Here is an 18519-nt window from a genome sequence, read left to right on the forward strand (position 1 = left end):
ATCAAAAGCATGTCAGGTGACAAATTTCTAAATACCAAACACATTAATGAGAAAACATGTATGAACACAGGCTGGAACACAGAAGATACCTCAGTTACCTGTTTCCAACTTTTGATGTACACAATGACAAAATGTCCATCTAACACACTATAAACATCATTTTCTATGTCTTGAAAAGAAACTCCACACAAGCAAGCAGTGATTTCTTCAAGGAAATTCGTATCACAAACCCAAACTTGTGTAACTGTCTGATGCATCCATTTCTTTGGAAAGTTAACAGATTCTCCTACTGTTTTTTATGGACCAACTACTAAAGAGCTCCCTTAGTCCATTCGACCTTGTTCCTGCTTTCTCAAAACTTTATCACCATGCTAGGCCTACTTTGGCCAACTTAGATTTCAAGCTCTTGCATCTGATCAGCATCTGACTACTACGCTTAATGGTATATAGATTTATGTGATTTTAGTTTACACTGAAGTGTGTAAACTAGAATAAATGTAGATATCCAAATAGTTTAAAGATGATACTCAGCACCTGGCGACAAAAGTAGAACCAGGACTTCACACCTTTATCACGTAATCAGAGAAACAGACTGCAATAATCAGCCAGATTCTTTTTCTCTGGCATATCTTGAATTATCAAAGGGATTTGTGTTGTTGATAGCACAAATGTAATGGTTTGTATTACACCTCACTGGGAAAAATCGCACCTATACTTCATAAAAGGTAAAGTTTGGAAGTGCATTGCAGTGACTGAAGAGGTGTAAGCCAAGTCAAATGTAGCTATGGCATGAGCAAATGGTGACTGAAGTACTTCATGTATGAAGAACTTCATGTACTTCAGTCATCATGACTACACCACTCAACTCCCAGACTACAGTAGCTGCCACTGTGTGACTGAAACTCACTAAGCCACAGGGAAGATGACGAAAACTATAAAGGGCATCCTTGTGGCATCATTGTTAATCATAAAAAAAAATCCTGAAAGCCCTATTTCTGTTGTCTTGCCACAACCAAGGCAAAGAGTAAATCTATAATCAACAGGACCTCTATTGTACAGCACTTATTTTTAGACAGGAGCTTATTTCTCTACTCAAAGAAGCATCAAATTAAGTTATACATATTTAAACTTTTTTTTTCCCCCCAGCATGATTTTGGCCTATATATTCAGCCTTCCCTTATACATCATTCATAAATTTCCACTTATGTTCCTTTTAGGTAATGTAGGCAAAAAATAAAAATATGAGAAAACATAGCAAACTTCTCATTGACATTACTTTCCTCCGTATCTTCATGAAACACAGGCTTCCAGACTTATTTTGTCCATTAAAGCATGTATTTTATTTACATATTTACAATAAACTAGTATCATTTATTGCAGAAGTCTGAAACAGCATTCAGGAAATTTAAAGAAAGCTTACCAAGACTCATATATAACACTTTAAATTCTATCATAGCTTCCAAAATTTTAGAAGAATTTTAGATGAAATGAACGGAAAGATGAGGCCAGAACATGTCTTCCTGCTTTTCCATGTTACCATTTTCTTACCATTTTCCCCATGTGTAAATTCACAAAGAGCTCTTTTCTATTTTGACTTTTCCACACGCTTATGAAACAAGGAAGGCTACTGAAGTTCTAATGTATTTTGTTACTTATGTATTGGTTTACAAGAGAAAATTTTAAATTTAATTAAAATACATTTTTCCTTTCAAGAATCACCATTAATCCTCTTCTTAAACACTCAACAGGTTAAAAACATATGTGATATCATACACATGATATTCATATACTAACAAAGCACAGGGGATTAATGACTTGCCAAGTGATAGGAAGAACTGTTTTTCCTGTGCATTTGACATCTTCCCTTTCCTCTAACCTATTTGTATCGAGTTTATGTATTACAACCCCTGAATAGTCTTATACAGATCATATCATTAAGAAAAGTTAAAACCTTTTATAGCAAAAGAAAATCTGGAATACAGAATAAGGAAAGGAGTCCTAAATGATACCCAGAGGAGGCCAATGACAATCTTCAGAGACGCAGGATTCAGCCCAACAGTACAGTCAGTAACATCACATTACTTCCTCACATCACTTCTAAAACTTTGTGGAAGGGAGAAAACGCAGAATTTTCACCATAATATTTAAGTAATTCACCATAATATTTCACCATATAATCGAAGGCTTGGGCTCCACAATGTCTTCCATGTCAGAGCAGTGAAAGATTTAGAGGTGTAATACTTCACAAATATATAAAATCTCTAGTAGAAAGCTCTTGCACCTTCTTGAAAGATACACCATTCAGCTTCCTTGACACTACAGTTTTAAAGATTTTTTTTTTTTACTGTAAATATTAAGATTCTACATAATTTTTCCCACCTAAGGCCTCAATAATTAAGCAACCTTTGCCCTCCCCTAGAATAATCTACAGATTAACACTTTAAAACTTGTGACTACAGCAATAAAGTAGAGACACAAATGATGTAAGTGTGATTACTGAGGTTGCAGGCAGTTTTTAAAATCAGTGTTTATTTCCCCAAAATATCAGACACCTAAGAAAATCAGTTTCATGGTTAACCGGAATAGGATACATGAAAGAGTTCACTTCAAAGATAGCACGACTAATGCTTAAGGTGAGCATTTATCCAACTGGACTTAAAGGCAAAACACAGTATCAGTCTTCAGTATCTACCATCATTGAGTTACCCTATTTCTGATATTCACACTGCATGGCATCATCAGCAGTAAAGTACATGCACCTAACCCAACCAATTCTACTTTAACTATTCTAAAGATGCTAACATGAGTTAATACTAATAACTGTGTAAAGCAAGACAAGTGGTAATTCTTTTTGTTAATAAGTCTTTATAACAAATAGTTCTGCACAATGATCTCACTTTAAATAGTAGAAAATACAAGGCCAGTAACATATAAAGCAACTCAGACAAGAGCATCATTTCTCCACAAGTTTGTATTATTTCCCCCCTCCTCCCCCCTGTGCACTCTTTTACTCTGAATACAATTTTTTAAGTTTCACTTTAAAAATGAAGTAACTCAAACTAATTACCTTTTTTATATTCAATACAACTTGGAGCATTACAGTACTATTTAGAGCAAACATCAAGTCATTTGTGATTAAATTACTGTTTTGTACACATACTTGTAATTTTAGAAATGACCTATGGACATTGATTTATTTTTTTTTAATTTTAAATAAATACAGATGTGGCCCATAAGCATAAAAACTCTACACGTAATCATGCAGAAAAGTATTCCAAGAGAATTTATTCTACTGAGCCAGCAGTCATTTTAGAAACATTAAGATGCATCTTCAGGATTTCAGTTTATGAATAACTACAAATTAACCTGCTAACACACACACACTTAATAAACACAGTTAAATGACTTGATACGTTTTTCCCTCATATGCAATAGGAAAAGCATATTTTGCACAAAACATGGAAAGTGAACACAAAATAAAGCAAGCTCAGCAATGAAAAACTACTAAACAATAGTTACATCACAGTAAACAAATGCTCTAGTACCCCCCTTCTACAGGCATTTGCATTCAGCAGCGTGAACACAAGATGAAACCATACACAACTGAGATGCGAGAATTAATGATGCTGAAACATGCATTAAATGGTACTACAAAAGCTGCATGGAAAGCATAACATGGCAACAAGAAACTGGCACATATACTAAATAGCTCTAAAAACATGGACATCTCAACTGCCAAGTTGACAATTTTCATTTATAGACATGTGATGCAATATGTAAGTGTTGTGTTTGTTTGTTTTTGTTTGTTTTTTTCCCCTTCTTTTTAAACAATTTATTTCAGAACTCTGAATTTTCAGTTTTGGAAATGTAGTAATTGCATTTGTCACAGGTTAAGTCAAAAACAACTTTTGCATTACGTGGCACAGCCCTGGTTCATCATTTCAGACCAGTATCATGCTGAGAGTCCTAGAAGCAAAATATTCTACATTGGCACAAAACATGAGATGAACTGCTGTTTCATTATTGCACTTTTCTTCCTGTGCTTTCCGGGAAAGACTTTTTATTATTCAAAGTTGATTGAAACTGGAGCTGCAGCTTACCTTTCATCCTTCATCACTTAAAAGTGCTTACAGGAATATTTGAAACAATGCAGTGCTATTGTTATCAAAGAATGAAGAATGTCGGCCTTTTAAAAGACAGTGTTTTCCATCTTTCTAATTGCAGAGTATGTTTTCTTCAAAGAAAAAATATATTGGAATAGTTTTGCTTCTCCAAAACCATACATATCATCTTTCCTGGAGAAAGCACAAAGAACACTTTTTCATTTTTTATTGACTTGCATATAGCTTTCTGGAAACTGCAGGAAGTGAACAGACAGGCCAAGCTCACTGAATCTGGCTCAACATTTTAGTGGTAAATTGATTCTTCATTATTTCAAATAGTGGCCCTCTTAGGTCAACTATCACTAAGAATGTAAAATGGAATGATGCCACTCAAGAGATCTGAAACCCTAAATATATTTCTTACCTATTTCTAAGCTATATATTTCCTAGAAGTACTGAAAAAGTATCCAATCTCACTTAATGAAGACATACATAAAACTATATTTTCTATATTCTCTGCAGGTACAGCACAAACTAACCTGTGTCCACAGTTCTGGAGCATCTTGTTCTACTGCCCCCTCCTTGCTGATCTTTCCCTCCACATGAGATGAGCAGAATCAGTCCTATAGTTGGGATTTCTCTTTATCCTACTCACTGCACCAAGCACGGGGCACAGAGATGCAAGGGTGGCACAAAGCAGGCAAGCAGCAGGACCAAGCAGCAAGGAGGGCAAACGACTATTCCTACCTGCAGCAATTGTACTGAATTACCGTTTTTTAAAATGTACATAGATTTCAGATTTGTTGGTGATTTCCCAACAGCATACAAATATGTAAAACATTTGTAAGCAGCTTAGAAGACCACTTCCAGCTGGTAGTTCAAAGACTGCACTTTGCAGTACTGCAATAACTGGTTTACACAAGGTTTTTCTGGAATTTTACACTAGATCAAATATTTAAGCTTAGCAACAGCACTGCAGAATAAATCCTTTTACAGCAAATAATGGAGGAACAGCAGTATCCATACTGGAGCTTAAAAAAACAAGGAAGCACGTTAAAATGCCAAAAACACGAAGAACAATCATCTGCAAAGGAATTATAATAAATGCTTGTGGTTTCTGCATCTTTTGAGACTGATGATGTTTCCTATTTCCACCAGTACAGTATGTGGTTATTTAAAGAAAACCATTTTTTCCCAAAAATGTTCACTAAAACTACTGTCCCTTCTGCAGAAATTATTACAGTGAAATTAGGGCTAAAGAAACTGAGGAGAATACCCTAATTCTATTCCATAAACACCAGGAAATACTCAGTATTCTTTCCCCTTACACTGTTTGCTGCTTCTCTGGCTATAATACCTAAGTGTAAGTTTGGATTCCCAGAAGCTAACCATTCTAAAATCAGCTGTTTCATACTTACAAAACCATGAGGCTTGTGCACTGTAGGCAGTTGCTGTAACCAGACAAAATTCAAGTCCTACAGAAGAACTTTTCAAGAGTAGCACAGAACATAGCCTATTGCAATGACCATCCCTGTAACTCATGAGTATTTTAAAAAAATCCATTTATTAATTCATTTCAATACTTCTGATTTTCCTTGGCGGTCTGCAAAATGCTAAACTCAAGGTTTAAAAAATCAAAAACACTAGTGTAACTGGTATTTCCTTGTTTTCCATTACCATGAGCTTGTGATTTTCATGTAGAACAAGATTTCAAGTTACTGTTGTATATCTAGTGAAGATACAAAAGTAAACCACAATTCTCCTATTTTTATGTTTCTTTATTCCCCCCTTCCCCTGTTTTCAACTTACATACAAGACTTCACACTTACTCCTGTTCAAGGTTGTGTGCAATCTTTTTTTTTTTTTACTGAGAAATCAATGGCAAGGACAACATCTTTATTCTCACTGTTCTTAAGTCAAGCAGTTTATGTCTCACATACATTTAGCATGTAAATTCAAATTATACAGCTATGTTTTACTCTACAGAAATTAGATATAAAAAAGCACACTAGAAGAACTACAAACAATAGAAGCTCTAGACAAACCGTTTACCAACACAAAGTGATAGAAATCATCAACACCTGGATGCAGTAACACAGTGAAGTTCCTTTTCAATCTCATACCTCTTATTACGGGCATTTTGTCCCCTATTTAAGGGACTACATACAAACCAGCACGATTTTACTCAGATTATTTTTACTCAGGTTCATAAAGCTTTATTTTTTCCCTGTTAATGCAATATGGGCATAAAAATCATTATATGATAGCAGTTTTTAAAATTATTTTACCAATATGTATGCTGTTTTTATCTCCAAACGATTTTTCTTTTTTTTTTTTTTTCCTTCAATGAGAAAAAAAGGTTGCTGTTAATTGCTTTTCTGAAGAAAGTCATCCTCCTGCCACTTTTAGACATCAGGCTAAAGTAATTAATATGAATACCTCCAAATTTCAATTAATCACAGCTTAAGGAAGTTCAAGATGGAAAAGACCTATTAAATCTATCCCATGAAAAATGAACACACAGAAGGCTTGTTTCATGTGTATTTAAGATGAAAGTATTGTTTTGTGAAAATTGGATATTCAGTCTATCCTACAACTTAAATTTTTAGAAAAAAAAGTCTTCAGCTATGATTTTAAAAACATTCTATGGGGAAAAAATACAAATTTACACAACTAATTTCTTCAGCAAAAGGTCAAACTGAGAGGCCACCTAAGTATATTTTATGGTGTATCCTAAAAGGCAGCAAAAAGGCAATCCTATGGGAAAAAAACATTATACATGACTAAGTAATGCAACTCAATCATTCTACTGTTATTAAATTCTCACATTTCATCAAATTGATTTTAATGAAAACAAATACTTTGGGGATGAGGCAGTCCTGTGTTTGCTGCCAAAAGAGCATGAAAGAAATAACCAACAACTTAACAGAGCAATGTCCGACCCCTGTATTTTCCCAGGCCACACTCGCTGCCTCCCCACTACTGAAGGATGAGGCAGGTTGGACTGATACTCCCTCATGTTAGAGCTAAGCTAACACCCCAAGGAAAGCACCAAATCCCAAAATAATTTTTCACGTTAATGGCAGCACAGTGCCCAAATCAATAAATTCAGGGCACCTAAGGAAACGGTTAAAGAGCATTTGGAAAATATGCTATCAAGTCCCCCAGTCCTAGCCCAAAGCATGAGCTAATGAGACACTCTGGATGCAGGCTGTGTGAGATTACATATGGATTGGCACCACTCCACACCTAGGAATGGCACTGAGCGTCCATCCACACCTATGGCCCAATGGAAATTGACCCCATTAGTCACCACCTGGCCTTCCCTGCTATTTTAATAGCTCCATTGCTGAATATTAATTGGAGAAAAGGCTTATCTAATATACATTTTTTCTTCATAGGAAATTGTATGCCAAAAAAATTTGTTCCCTCAATATGCTTAAGTAAAATGACCTTCATGCCTTCAGAGCACACCATTTATTTGCTGAGCATCTCTCATCAAAACATAAGGCTGTTGTTGTGGTTTTATTTTTTTACTTCAGAATGTTCCTTTAGATCAATTACTTCATGGTTTTTTGGGCCAAGTTATCTCTAGGCAGATTGCAACTGTTTATCAATCAGTACTTCACGGGGTTGATGCATTTTTGTGTCATCATTTGTTAAAAGAATACGTAATTTTTCTTTAAACTTTGAGAAAAGACACCAAAGAGGGAACAATGAGTTTGGTACAAATTTTAACCTATGAAAATATACTATGGATCTCAATGAGCGCAGACTACAAAATCCTGTTGAGCATGGTTAAAATTAAGTTCATATAATATTCAGTTTATATTGTGTCTTTGCCATCTGTTATAACCCCTGTTCTAATAGGAGTCACCAGTCTGGTGTATCTTTAGATTGAACTGGATAAAATATAGATGTGGACAATAAACAACTTAAGGTCAGCTTCGCTTTTTACTTATATGGAATAGTAATACAAATATTTAAGCTTTACTATATTCAAGCACTGAAGTTGTATCTCATAAAAAAAATTAAGCAATTTATATCAAGATTTCAAGAATAATCTAAAAACTCAGAAAATACCAGAAGTAATTCCATTACAATCTCATATCCTTTGCAAGATCATTTGCACTGCCCCAGCAAAAATGGTAAGAGTTCAGAACTTCAGTGTATGCGTGCACAGAAAAGCTGATAAACTACTACTAGGCTTGATGAGGAACAAGAAAAATAAATCACTTCCAGCATATGGGCTGTATCTTCAAGCAAAAACACTGGTCGGCCATATCTCCCTACCATTTTTAACAATTTAATTAGGACCAATCCTTTTTTAACAAAATTGTTTGCTGAAGAGCTAGCCAGTTACTACCACATATGGCAAAATGAAAAGCACTGCCTTTACCATTGAGCTGCATACAATCAACATGGCCAGACAGTCCTAAGAAAAATTTTATTCAGAGCAGAACTTAGCAGCCTGTCATTAGCTACAAAAGGAATTCATAAAATGTTTAAAGTGCATCCAAATTCAACATTTCTATATTTCTTTACAGACTTAAAGGCTTGTTACATGGATATTTAAAGACTAGATGATTTTCTGTAGTAAGGACAGCAGATAAACATGCATTCTAGCATGCAGCAGAGCCATTTATGACCAAAAGTTTTAATACTGATGGTGGCTATTAAGTATGGAGTGAAAATCACCAGTGTTACACTTAAAGTATACAGGAACTTTCAAGTAAATACATAGCTTGGTTTGTTAGCAAAAAAAAAAAAAATGCAGTGCAAACATATGCACTTAAGACAGTCTGAGGCTGTCTGGGGAAGAAGGAAGCACTTCTCGCAGATTAGGTATGCTTAATGAACTTCTGAAACACATTTAGATACTACAGAGATACTAGCTTATCTACCTGAATACACAGGAGTTGGCCAAAAGGGCCAAGTGACACAGCCTTCTCCTTGGGAAAAAAAAAAAAAAAAAAAAAAGGAACAAGCCTCCTGAACCTAGTTCAGGTTACATTGTTTAAAACATGTTCCCCTCACAGCTTTGCAGTTTGGAATTAATAACCTCACCTATCTTTCTCAATCCCCATAAAAATGCTATGTTCAAAACAAGGCCTGAAAAGATGGGACAAAATAGTATTTACACACCTTAATACACACTAATGTAAACTGCATTTTCAACTGAATGCAGAACATGAAAGCAGAAATCTTAAGTAATTGCTCTAAATACTAATTTATACCTGTGAAAAAGCAGCGATTTTCCCAAATGTTAGATTTCCAGGACCAGTATGCTCAAGAAAAGCAGTTGCAGGTGTTTTTTCTGGAAGAATGAGTGCTGTAACGTGATATGTGTATCAAGGAGGAAACAGTATGTCAGACTTTAAACCTAACTCGCTATTGCATAATGTGGCATGCATCTCCGAGCAAAAAAGGCAGTATTAAAGATAGTCAAGAAGAAAATGTTTAGTAATTAGAGATGTCACAAGCGAGGACTTATTCATATGGTAACTCTTGAATTCTAAGAAAACGATCTCGCATTACCTTTGGCCTTACAACATTGGCAATTCAAACAGTATTTTTCCAAAATGTTAGCAATGCCTCTTTTTTTTTTTTTTTTTTTTTAATTTTACTCATTTACTCACAGTTAAATTCACCAAGACCATCACTGCTATATTAAAGAGTAACACATACATGCTCTCTGCTGCTTGCATCCCATGCTTTGAGCTACATACATACCATTCCAATATAATTAGGGCACAATGTTATCTTAAATCAGTTCTGAAGCAATTTAGTATCACTATTCATGCATATAAATTTTAATTATTTCTACTTGAGAAAACATAAGAACAGATGCAAAACAAAACACTTTCACAGGAAAAAAAAAAGCCATAGTAACCAAACATATCCCTACTTTCTTGCCATTACAGGAATAGAACCAATAGGCCTTTTCCATCATCTTCCATGACTGCTGAAATCTGAACATAAGAAGCTTCTTAGCAGCTTTATCATTAGTTCCAATCTCAATACTCATTCTGCAAAACTAGTGTGTGTTGTGTTGGGAATGGATATTTTCCAAATTTATCATTCTGCAAAACATTTTTCAAGAATACTTATGTGCAAGTCCTTCTAGATGCATATGAATCCTCTGCTATAAGCAAACAACCATTTTAACTAGAAAACCCCTATTTGCCTCTGAATTAAACAGTTAATTGATGATAACAGATTTGTTTCAATGCAACCAGTGGGGGAAATATATATCTATAATAATGCATCGTACATCAGTGGAAGGCTTTAAACCAGCTTGAACAAGTGTTTCCTCCCTTCGATGACAGGATACTTTAACAATCAGTACAACACACTCATGTCACAACAATTTTTCTTCTGCACAACTATAGTTTAGGTAAATTCATTCATACCATCATGAATAAAGTAAACATACAGATTCCTTTTCCAGAGGTTTTATGTTTTTCGTTTAGTTTTTCTTTCCTCCAAAGTTATTTTTTTCAGTGATTTGAATGACAGATACACTGTAAGTCTGCTGTGACTAAGTTTGCAGAGGGAGACTGAAACAAAAGAGGACACAGTGTCCTTAAGAAAACACTTTGTATAAAACTTGATGCTCTAAAAGTTGAAGCAAAGGTAAGCAGTTGCAATGTAAGTTCTCATAGTATGTACTGCAACATGCACTTCTAGCTGAATACGTTCACTATTAATAGATTTTTTTGACACACAGTAGAAGCTACATACTAAGAATGAAAATGCCACTTATAATTAAGCATAAAATTATTCTCACCCAGTATTAGTAATAACATTCCCAAAATCCTTTCAAGTGATTTTTATATTTTATTGTAATCAGATAACTGCATGTTTTACAGCATAGTCACACATTGTATTTTGCTAGTCACAAACACATTGCCTTACATAATGATCTGCATCATTTCTGCTCTATACTACAAAGCCTATGACTGAATACAAAAAAGTTTTACAAAAGAAACCGTTTTAAAGACTACAATAACAATAAAACCGTTTCCAGATAACAGCTAAAATTATAAAGGCATATCACCGTATATTTTTACCGGAATTTCTTAACAGTAAGGAATGAAATAAGTTTTAGTATCTGCGACGCTTGTTAGGTCCTTCAAAGTTGCCCCCTGGGTTTCCTCTACCAAAGCCACCAGGTCCACCACTCACGGCACCTACACCACTCATTGGCGGCTGAGGAGTTTCAGAGCCCGTTCTACTAACCAGAGGTGAACCCATCTGTGATGGACCTCCTTGAGGGAATCTCTCATTATGCTAATACAAGTCCATTTGGAACGTGCCAAATGTAAGTTACAACAAAACCCACAAGTGATGTTGGCAGGAAGGTCAGCAGATAGTCCAGCAGAATCAGGATCACACATAGAGGGGAAGAAAGGAGCAATTCAATTAGTTATTATCAAAAAGGAGCTGGAAATTAAAGACTGCTAATGCTACCCTCCAACTTTGTAAAGTAAATGAAAAATTAGAAATTTAAGTATGCAAACCAACTCTGGTGCTGAATGTAACTTCATCCTTTCAAGCACATCTGAACAATACATAATTTCTACGTAACAGAAGAGCAAACAGTGATTTCATACCCGAGTCCTAACATACCAACTACAATGCTTCTCTGTTAAAGGAGTTAGACACAGAAATATTGTCAAACTAGAAAAAAAGTTGAGCTTTTGTATTTCTAGAGACTGCAGGTTTATTCTTTTAACAGTGAAATAACCTGAAGGCTTACATTTCCACAAATGTGTAGATTAAATGCATTTCAGTCCATACTACCTGGTGTCAGCCTTTTGTATGGCACTTCAGGGATCTTTAAACAGACTTTTAAATCCCAATTCAAATAAACTAGTGTAACTAGTGATACAATGCATAGTTGGACTATGCTTAGTTTAAAAGTGAAATTTAACCTGACGCATCAATAGAAGATGAAAATCCAGTTAACGTTGCACATGTTCCTTATTTCCATACTCAACATTAAGGTGTATGTGCTTAAACAGTCTTGACTATTAACAATTCAGACTCAAAACTGAAAACATACATCTGAATACTTAATAATTCAGCATTTGTGTGTCTAAAAACAGAACCCTACACAATGAAATTTAAAACATTACCTCAACATAAGTTAAATCATTAAAAGCATGGATGTATGGTACAAGCAGATCTTTAAATAACTCATCCTTCAGCTGTTGAGGACAGTTACTTTCAGTAGAAATTCCTTCTGAGCAGAGTGCTACGTAACTGCCCAGGTATTCAGAGTTGAAAAGGCACATTAAAGACTGTCTCGCTATTTATATGCCTGAATCAGATAGTTCTTCAGAAGTCTAACTTCAGGAATAGTAATACAGCTCAAGAGTTCCAGAAGTCACCTAATTCATAAGTATATATGTATATTTTTATTTAAAAGCAGTATTTTATCTATATAAATGAAGTTCTATAGAATTTAGAACTTTTATATATATATATATATATATATATGTGCTTATTTAAAAGTTCACATTGTATAAGAAAAACAGTTATTCAACAGCTGTATAAAGATCTACTACTGCCCTCAAAGAACCTTAAAATCTGCAGCACTGGTTAGAAATACGTATTTTTTAAAGTGTCTTAAATGCTTACAGCTTGCTAGTGATGGATATGAACTTTAAAAAATAGCTCATCGCATACTCCTGTTAAATTTTACCATTTAACTTTTGGACAAAACCAACTCTTTCCAACAAGACTCCTCTATCCAGTTAAAGAGAAATCTGCTGTAGTAAACTACATACAATAAGCTATGAGGAAAACAAAGCTATTTTAAAAACATTATGTTCACATATATTTCAAAATATGGCAGTAAAATTAGAACAAAAAAAGCAGTTTACTCCAATTTTCCCTATATAATTTATAAAAACGCTTAATTTTTAAAAGATGAAAACCACCTTTCTGGTCTGTAAGTTGTATTCTCCATTTCTCTTAACAGAAATGGAAATTAACTGTGTTTCAGTAGACAGCCCTCACAGACTCTTTGAAGCGTCTTTCTAGCAGCAACAAAAACACAAGAAGGGCATGCCTTTCTGTAGGGGCCTGCCCCCAAATTAAAAACCTTGAAACTACAAAATGAAAAAAGAGAAGCAATTAATTCATCCCTTTAGTGGTGTGCAGTAAAAAATGGAAGTTAAATTTTTGTTTTTAAAAAGCACATTTTGAAGTGTCAGTAGATTCCGTTCTCTACATTTCCATAACTGGAATGACTTTTTGTAGAAAAACAATTTGAGATTGATATCATGATATCAAGACAGCATGCTTTCCCCCCTACACACACACACCTCTTTTTTCAGTGTCTATAAAATCACAAAAGTATGTTCCAGAGGTGACCAGTCAGTAACACCAGTTTTGAGCGGACACATCCCCATCCTTGTGAGAAGTCACACAATAAAATGAGCTGGTCACTATGACATGAAATAAGGTCGTCGTCTTGCACTGGTGAAGACCGGACTCATTCTGCATTTAGCACTTAATCAAAATTGTATTTTCCTTTAAGGAACAAAGAATTTTGTCAAAATTTCTTTATAGAATAGCTCAGAGACTGATGCTATTGAGAAGGCATAGATAAAATTTACAGCTACAAAGTGCCTCAGTGTTCCAATAAAACTATAATGGAATCACTGCTTATACCTCATACTCCTTTATATCACACCACTGCCAGAACATCTGCTTACAAAAGAATACTTAAACATACATAAATTTCAGGTTTAAAATGCTATAATTGTTTCTCTACAAAAGACATTACAGCTAGGAAAAATGACTGGCTGTAAGAACAGAGCAAAAATGGCCAGTGTTTTAATTGGAGCCCAATAGCATATCCTCTATTGATAAAAAAATTCCAGATGTATACCCTACATTCATTCCTAGTACCCTTGGCAACTGGGCAAGACTATTTTCCCATGTTGACATGACAGTTATGACTAGCAGCTGTTGACATACCTATTTTGTAAGTGTTTACTGTCAATCTTGTTTTTTCAATACCATTAGAAAAGTAGTACAAAAACACTGAAGTCACTTTAAAAAAAAATCTAGTTTACACAAAGATATCTTCACACTATGCATAACTTCCAACATTTAATTTTTTATCTGATTATGGAAAATCAAACTAATACATATGATTTAGTTTCATAAAACAAAAAAATAGCAAACGTTAAAGTTTACAGATTACTCCGGTATGTGGTTTCCTCTTAAAAAGAAAACACTTTTGAGAAGTTATCAGCAAGTTTTTCAAGACAGGTTACATGTGAAAAGTTTTACCATGAATAATATAAAACCTAATCCCAATTCTAAAAGTCTGGTTATGGAACAAAGAAGTCACCCTTCTGGAAGTGGGATTTTCATAATGGTCTTCTAAGACCAAATAGTGGTTTTCTCTGCGTGTTGTTCATGGACAAGTCTTATCAATTACTTTTAACAGACTCAAAACAATTTAGCATGCTCTTATTCAGTGTGAAAATATCTTTGGTAACGAATATGTGCCATGAGACATGACATCTATTCAAAGGAATTAAATTTGTGATACGTTACCACTGTTCCATTATCTGGCATCATTGGTGTTCCCATATTTGCAGCTCCTTCTGGTCCCATGGAAGGACCAGGACCCATTGCAGGGCCAGGTAAAGTTCCTCTGTTGTTCATATTCATACCCATCATTGGAGGAGGGCCTTGGTTACCAGCAGGTGCTGGGCTAAACGCATCTATGCAAAACAATCTATACTTAGAGCTGTCCTATCTGAATTTTACAAGAATAAACAAACAATTTACAATATTTAAAAAGCCAAATGTACAAGACTTCCAATACTTGAAATATAAAAGATATATATTCTTTGAGACTGTACATTTACCTCAATCATCTGCTTTTAAACAGATTAATTACTCCCTGTTATCACATTGCATAATCTGCCTTCCATAGTTGAGAAGCCTGAACTTTGCAGCTAAATATAGCTGTACTGTTTCTGTGCAGGAATTTAACTGTTCATATAGCACATACATATGCACTATACACACCACATATTAGAAAAAATCTCAAGTGATTTTGCAGTAATTAATAGCTGTAAGGCAACTCGGCCCTTTCAGGATTTTAACAGTAAATATACAAGAACTGTTCTACCAGTATTAATGTTACATGCTGATGCTAGACTAATACACTGCAATACCATATAAAAGTGATATCAATGGTGGCACTCAACTTTATAATGAAATATTTGTAACATGATATAAAGAAATCTTGCATTTAAATGCATGTTATTATAGTAAAAGTACCAGAAATAAAGGAAGTTTTGTTGGAATTTAAAGTCACAGATAAAATTCCTTGAAAATTCTGATTCGCTGGAGGAGGGAGCAGAAAAGCTTAAAAACCTTTTTGGCTCTTCTGGAGAGGTCATTTGGTCACAACACTGAGCTAGAAACCACCACTGCCAGCACCCACTAACACACTTAAGTGAACTGCATTCAAAACGTTTTTTCATGCTGTAAGAAAAAGTCTGATTATATAAATCATTTATGCCTGCTACTATGAGATGTCAATCTTTAAGACTGGTGGCGATGCACTCTTTTATCCCCACAATGGTTATGCACACTCTTCAACCAGAAGTGCGCATCTGAAATTTGATAATAAAAGAAACCATGCCTTTGGAATCTAGAGTATATTTCAAGTCATGATAATGCATACATAAAAAAAAATAAATCAAGAAATCAGACGTGTTTGCCAGACTAAAAAAAAATTGTCATTTTATTTCAAAAATCAGCCTCTCACCTCTGTTCATAACTTCTTCAGTAATGTATATACATGTCCACCACTGTAAGCTGGTCACTGAGCACAAACACAGTACCAGGATTATCTGCACTTACGCAAAACCGCAGCTGTATTACCAGCACTGAGCACCCATCGCAGCAGTCACTGAGATCACTACATCAAGATACTGCTGCTAAAATCATAAACTTAGACTCTATCATACACTTATATCAGAAAGTGCTGCAGAAAGTGCTGCACAAGTTTATTAGAAGCAATAGGGAAAAGTATTTTAAAAAGCAGTACTTGCCTGAGCTTAGTCCTAAATACATCAAGACCTCTCCCTACAGCATGGAGCCAAAATACCAGCATATTCAACCCAGATTGTTAACTACCCACAAATGTGAACAGTTCATTTAGCAAGTAAAAGATTGTGCTGTAATACAAGACGAAATTATAGCTGAATAGCCAATAAAACTATTTTTCAGCATCAACCATTCAAGGACCTCACATGGAAGGAAAAGGAATCTAAATTGCTAAAATAAGGAGAAACGTCTATGTTCAAAGGCTAGAAGTGCCCTAATATGACTGTCATGTTGGCAGTACTCAGTGCTGGTAGTGAAAAATGACTAGAGACAGTCAATGCTCAATTACCTTTTATGGCTTACCAGCCTGCTAATTAAACTTAGCCAGCCAGCTACATATGTAGGTGATGTTCACTAGCCTTCAACTGCAACAGTGTTTTTACCCTCTATACCACAAAAACATATCCATACCTCTTCCAGGGTGACATCAAGTTCACAATAGTGTTATAACAGTAAGCCTCACTGCACTATTAAGCCATTTTCAAGCTGTAAGTTCTGTCAGAAGGAAGGCTGGGAGTGTAAATACAGGGAGAGAGCAGGGTCCTGCACAAGTTCAGTAGAGGCTGTTAGAGCACCTTGATCTTCAGATGTGCCAAGGTTTGGCACAGCTGGCAATAAGTCACAGTCAGTAGCCCTCAGCAATGCAGAAATAGTTCCCAAAAAGCTATTTTTTGCAGGTTAGAGAGAGATTTATTAACTACTCCCAGCACTGCAGATCTAGTTAAGTGCTGTGCTGTGGCTTCACAGAGCCTCTCAGAACTTGTTTGCTGCAGATGATGTAAAACTGAGTGGTCCTGCACAGATCAACCCAACACTAGTTAAACCCATCTCAGAGGTATCTTGCTTTCTAATAACACTATCATGTAGGTTTTTCCATTACTAAAGATACTCCAGTTCGCCACTGTCCCACATTATGAAAAGGTTTAAGTGGCACATGGAAAGACCAGTTAAAATTAAGTTACAGGTCCAACAGAAATGTTACGTGAGGAAGGAAGTTAAGATCAGAGATTAAACATCCATTATTTGAAGGTTGCTTTGTTTTGCTTTGTAATTATTCATTTGTTTTGAGTTTGGGGTTTTTTGGTGGTAGGGTTGCTAATGGTCTGGAAAAAAAGTCTCTATGCAGAGTTTTCCTAAAATCCAGCTACTGTAAAACTATACACTTTACCTATTCCGTACGGGTTATTTCTCCCTTTTTAAAATAGCTGCTAGCTGTTACAGCAATTCCTTTTGAAGCTACACATTTATTTCTAACAAGTTTAAAATCTGAAGTCATAGCAAGAAACCTACAAACCAAAACAATGATGGATATCATAGTTAAGCATTAAAACTTCCTTCTAGTGGGAGGTGTCCCTGCCCATGGCAGGGGGAGATGGAATTAGATGATCTGTAAGGTCCCTTCCAATCCAAACCTTTCTGTGATTCTATGAAAACCTGACAAGAAAAGTAAGGGGCTGGGAACTGACTGCTATAAATACTTATTTTACTATAAATACATATTTTAAATCTGTATAATGAAAGCATACCCTATGAATCTGGAAAACTGGTGTTAGCAGTTTCCACAATATCAATAATTACAAAGCCTCCTAACAGATTGAAATTTTCAAGTAGAATACGCTGAAACAATATGTAAAAAAAATACGTAAAAATGCATCTATCAAAGAAATGCAATTTATGCTTCAGATTACTATTTCTAGATAATTTGATCTTTACAAGAATTTGTTAGAATTATTTTAGCCTCTTCATTTTCTGCAAATGAAACAGCCTATTGCCATTTTGTGGCTATGAATGTTTCTCAGTCAGTGAATGCAAGTGGTGGATAACGTATTGGAAATGGGGACTGAAAAAGTACTTTAGTCTATAAATTTACATTACTCAAAGTCATGCTGCAGCATTTACTGAGATTTATATACACTTTCAAGTTTAAAATACACAAAATACTAATTTATTATTTTTTTATAATAAATCAGGGAGCCTCCTATAGATACATATTGATAGGTATTAGTTTCTTTTTTTAAACATTCTTAATTTCAGTCTTGTTTAAAAGCAGATATTCTGATTAAGTAATATTTCAAATTGTTTCAGTCTGCAGATACGGAACAAATACTGATGATGAAGAACATACTTTTTTAGATTTCACAGTAGAAGTTTTTAGCAGTGACAGTACTCTAAACCACGAAAATGAACTGAGAATATTTGCAAATAGAGACTTGCAGTAAGCAAACAGGACACCAACCACCTTATTTGCTAAACTTCTGTGAAGTAC

The 18519-nt window shown here is 34.9% G+C and overlaps 1 protein-coding gene across 4 annotated transcripts in view; it reads right to left on the minus strand.

The window, feature by feature from the left end:
* PSPC1 (paraspeckle component 1) overlaps positions 1-18519 on the minus strand; it is a 63763-nt gene that overhangs the window by 12424 nt on the left and 32820 nt on the right. For 2 of the 4 annotated variants that reach the window (XR_014694688.1, XM_084524963.1), the window contains 2 exons: positions 14685-14854; positions 10931-11396 (listed from right to left, as the gene is read on the minus strand). The exons of the other annotated variants lie outside the window; for them this stretch is intronic. Coding sequence is in view for 1 of the 2 variants with exons in the window: in XM_084524963.1 (XP_084381089.1) it covers positions 11211-11396; positions 14685-14854 (356 nt within the window). In the remaining variant the exon portion in view is untranslated. Of the gene's footprint in view, positions 1-10930; positions 11397-14684; positions 14855-18519 lie in introns of those variants that run through there. 4 annotated transcript variants of the gene reach the window in all.

This window comes from Aythya ferina (genome assembly GCF_964211825.1).
Source record: "Aythya ferina genome assembly, chromosome: 1".
NCBI classification, from domain to species: domain Eukaryota; kingdom Metazoa; phylum Chordata; class Aves; order Anseriformes; family Anatidae; genus Aythya; species Aythya ferina.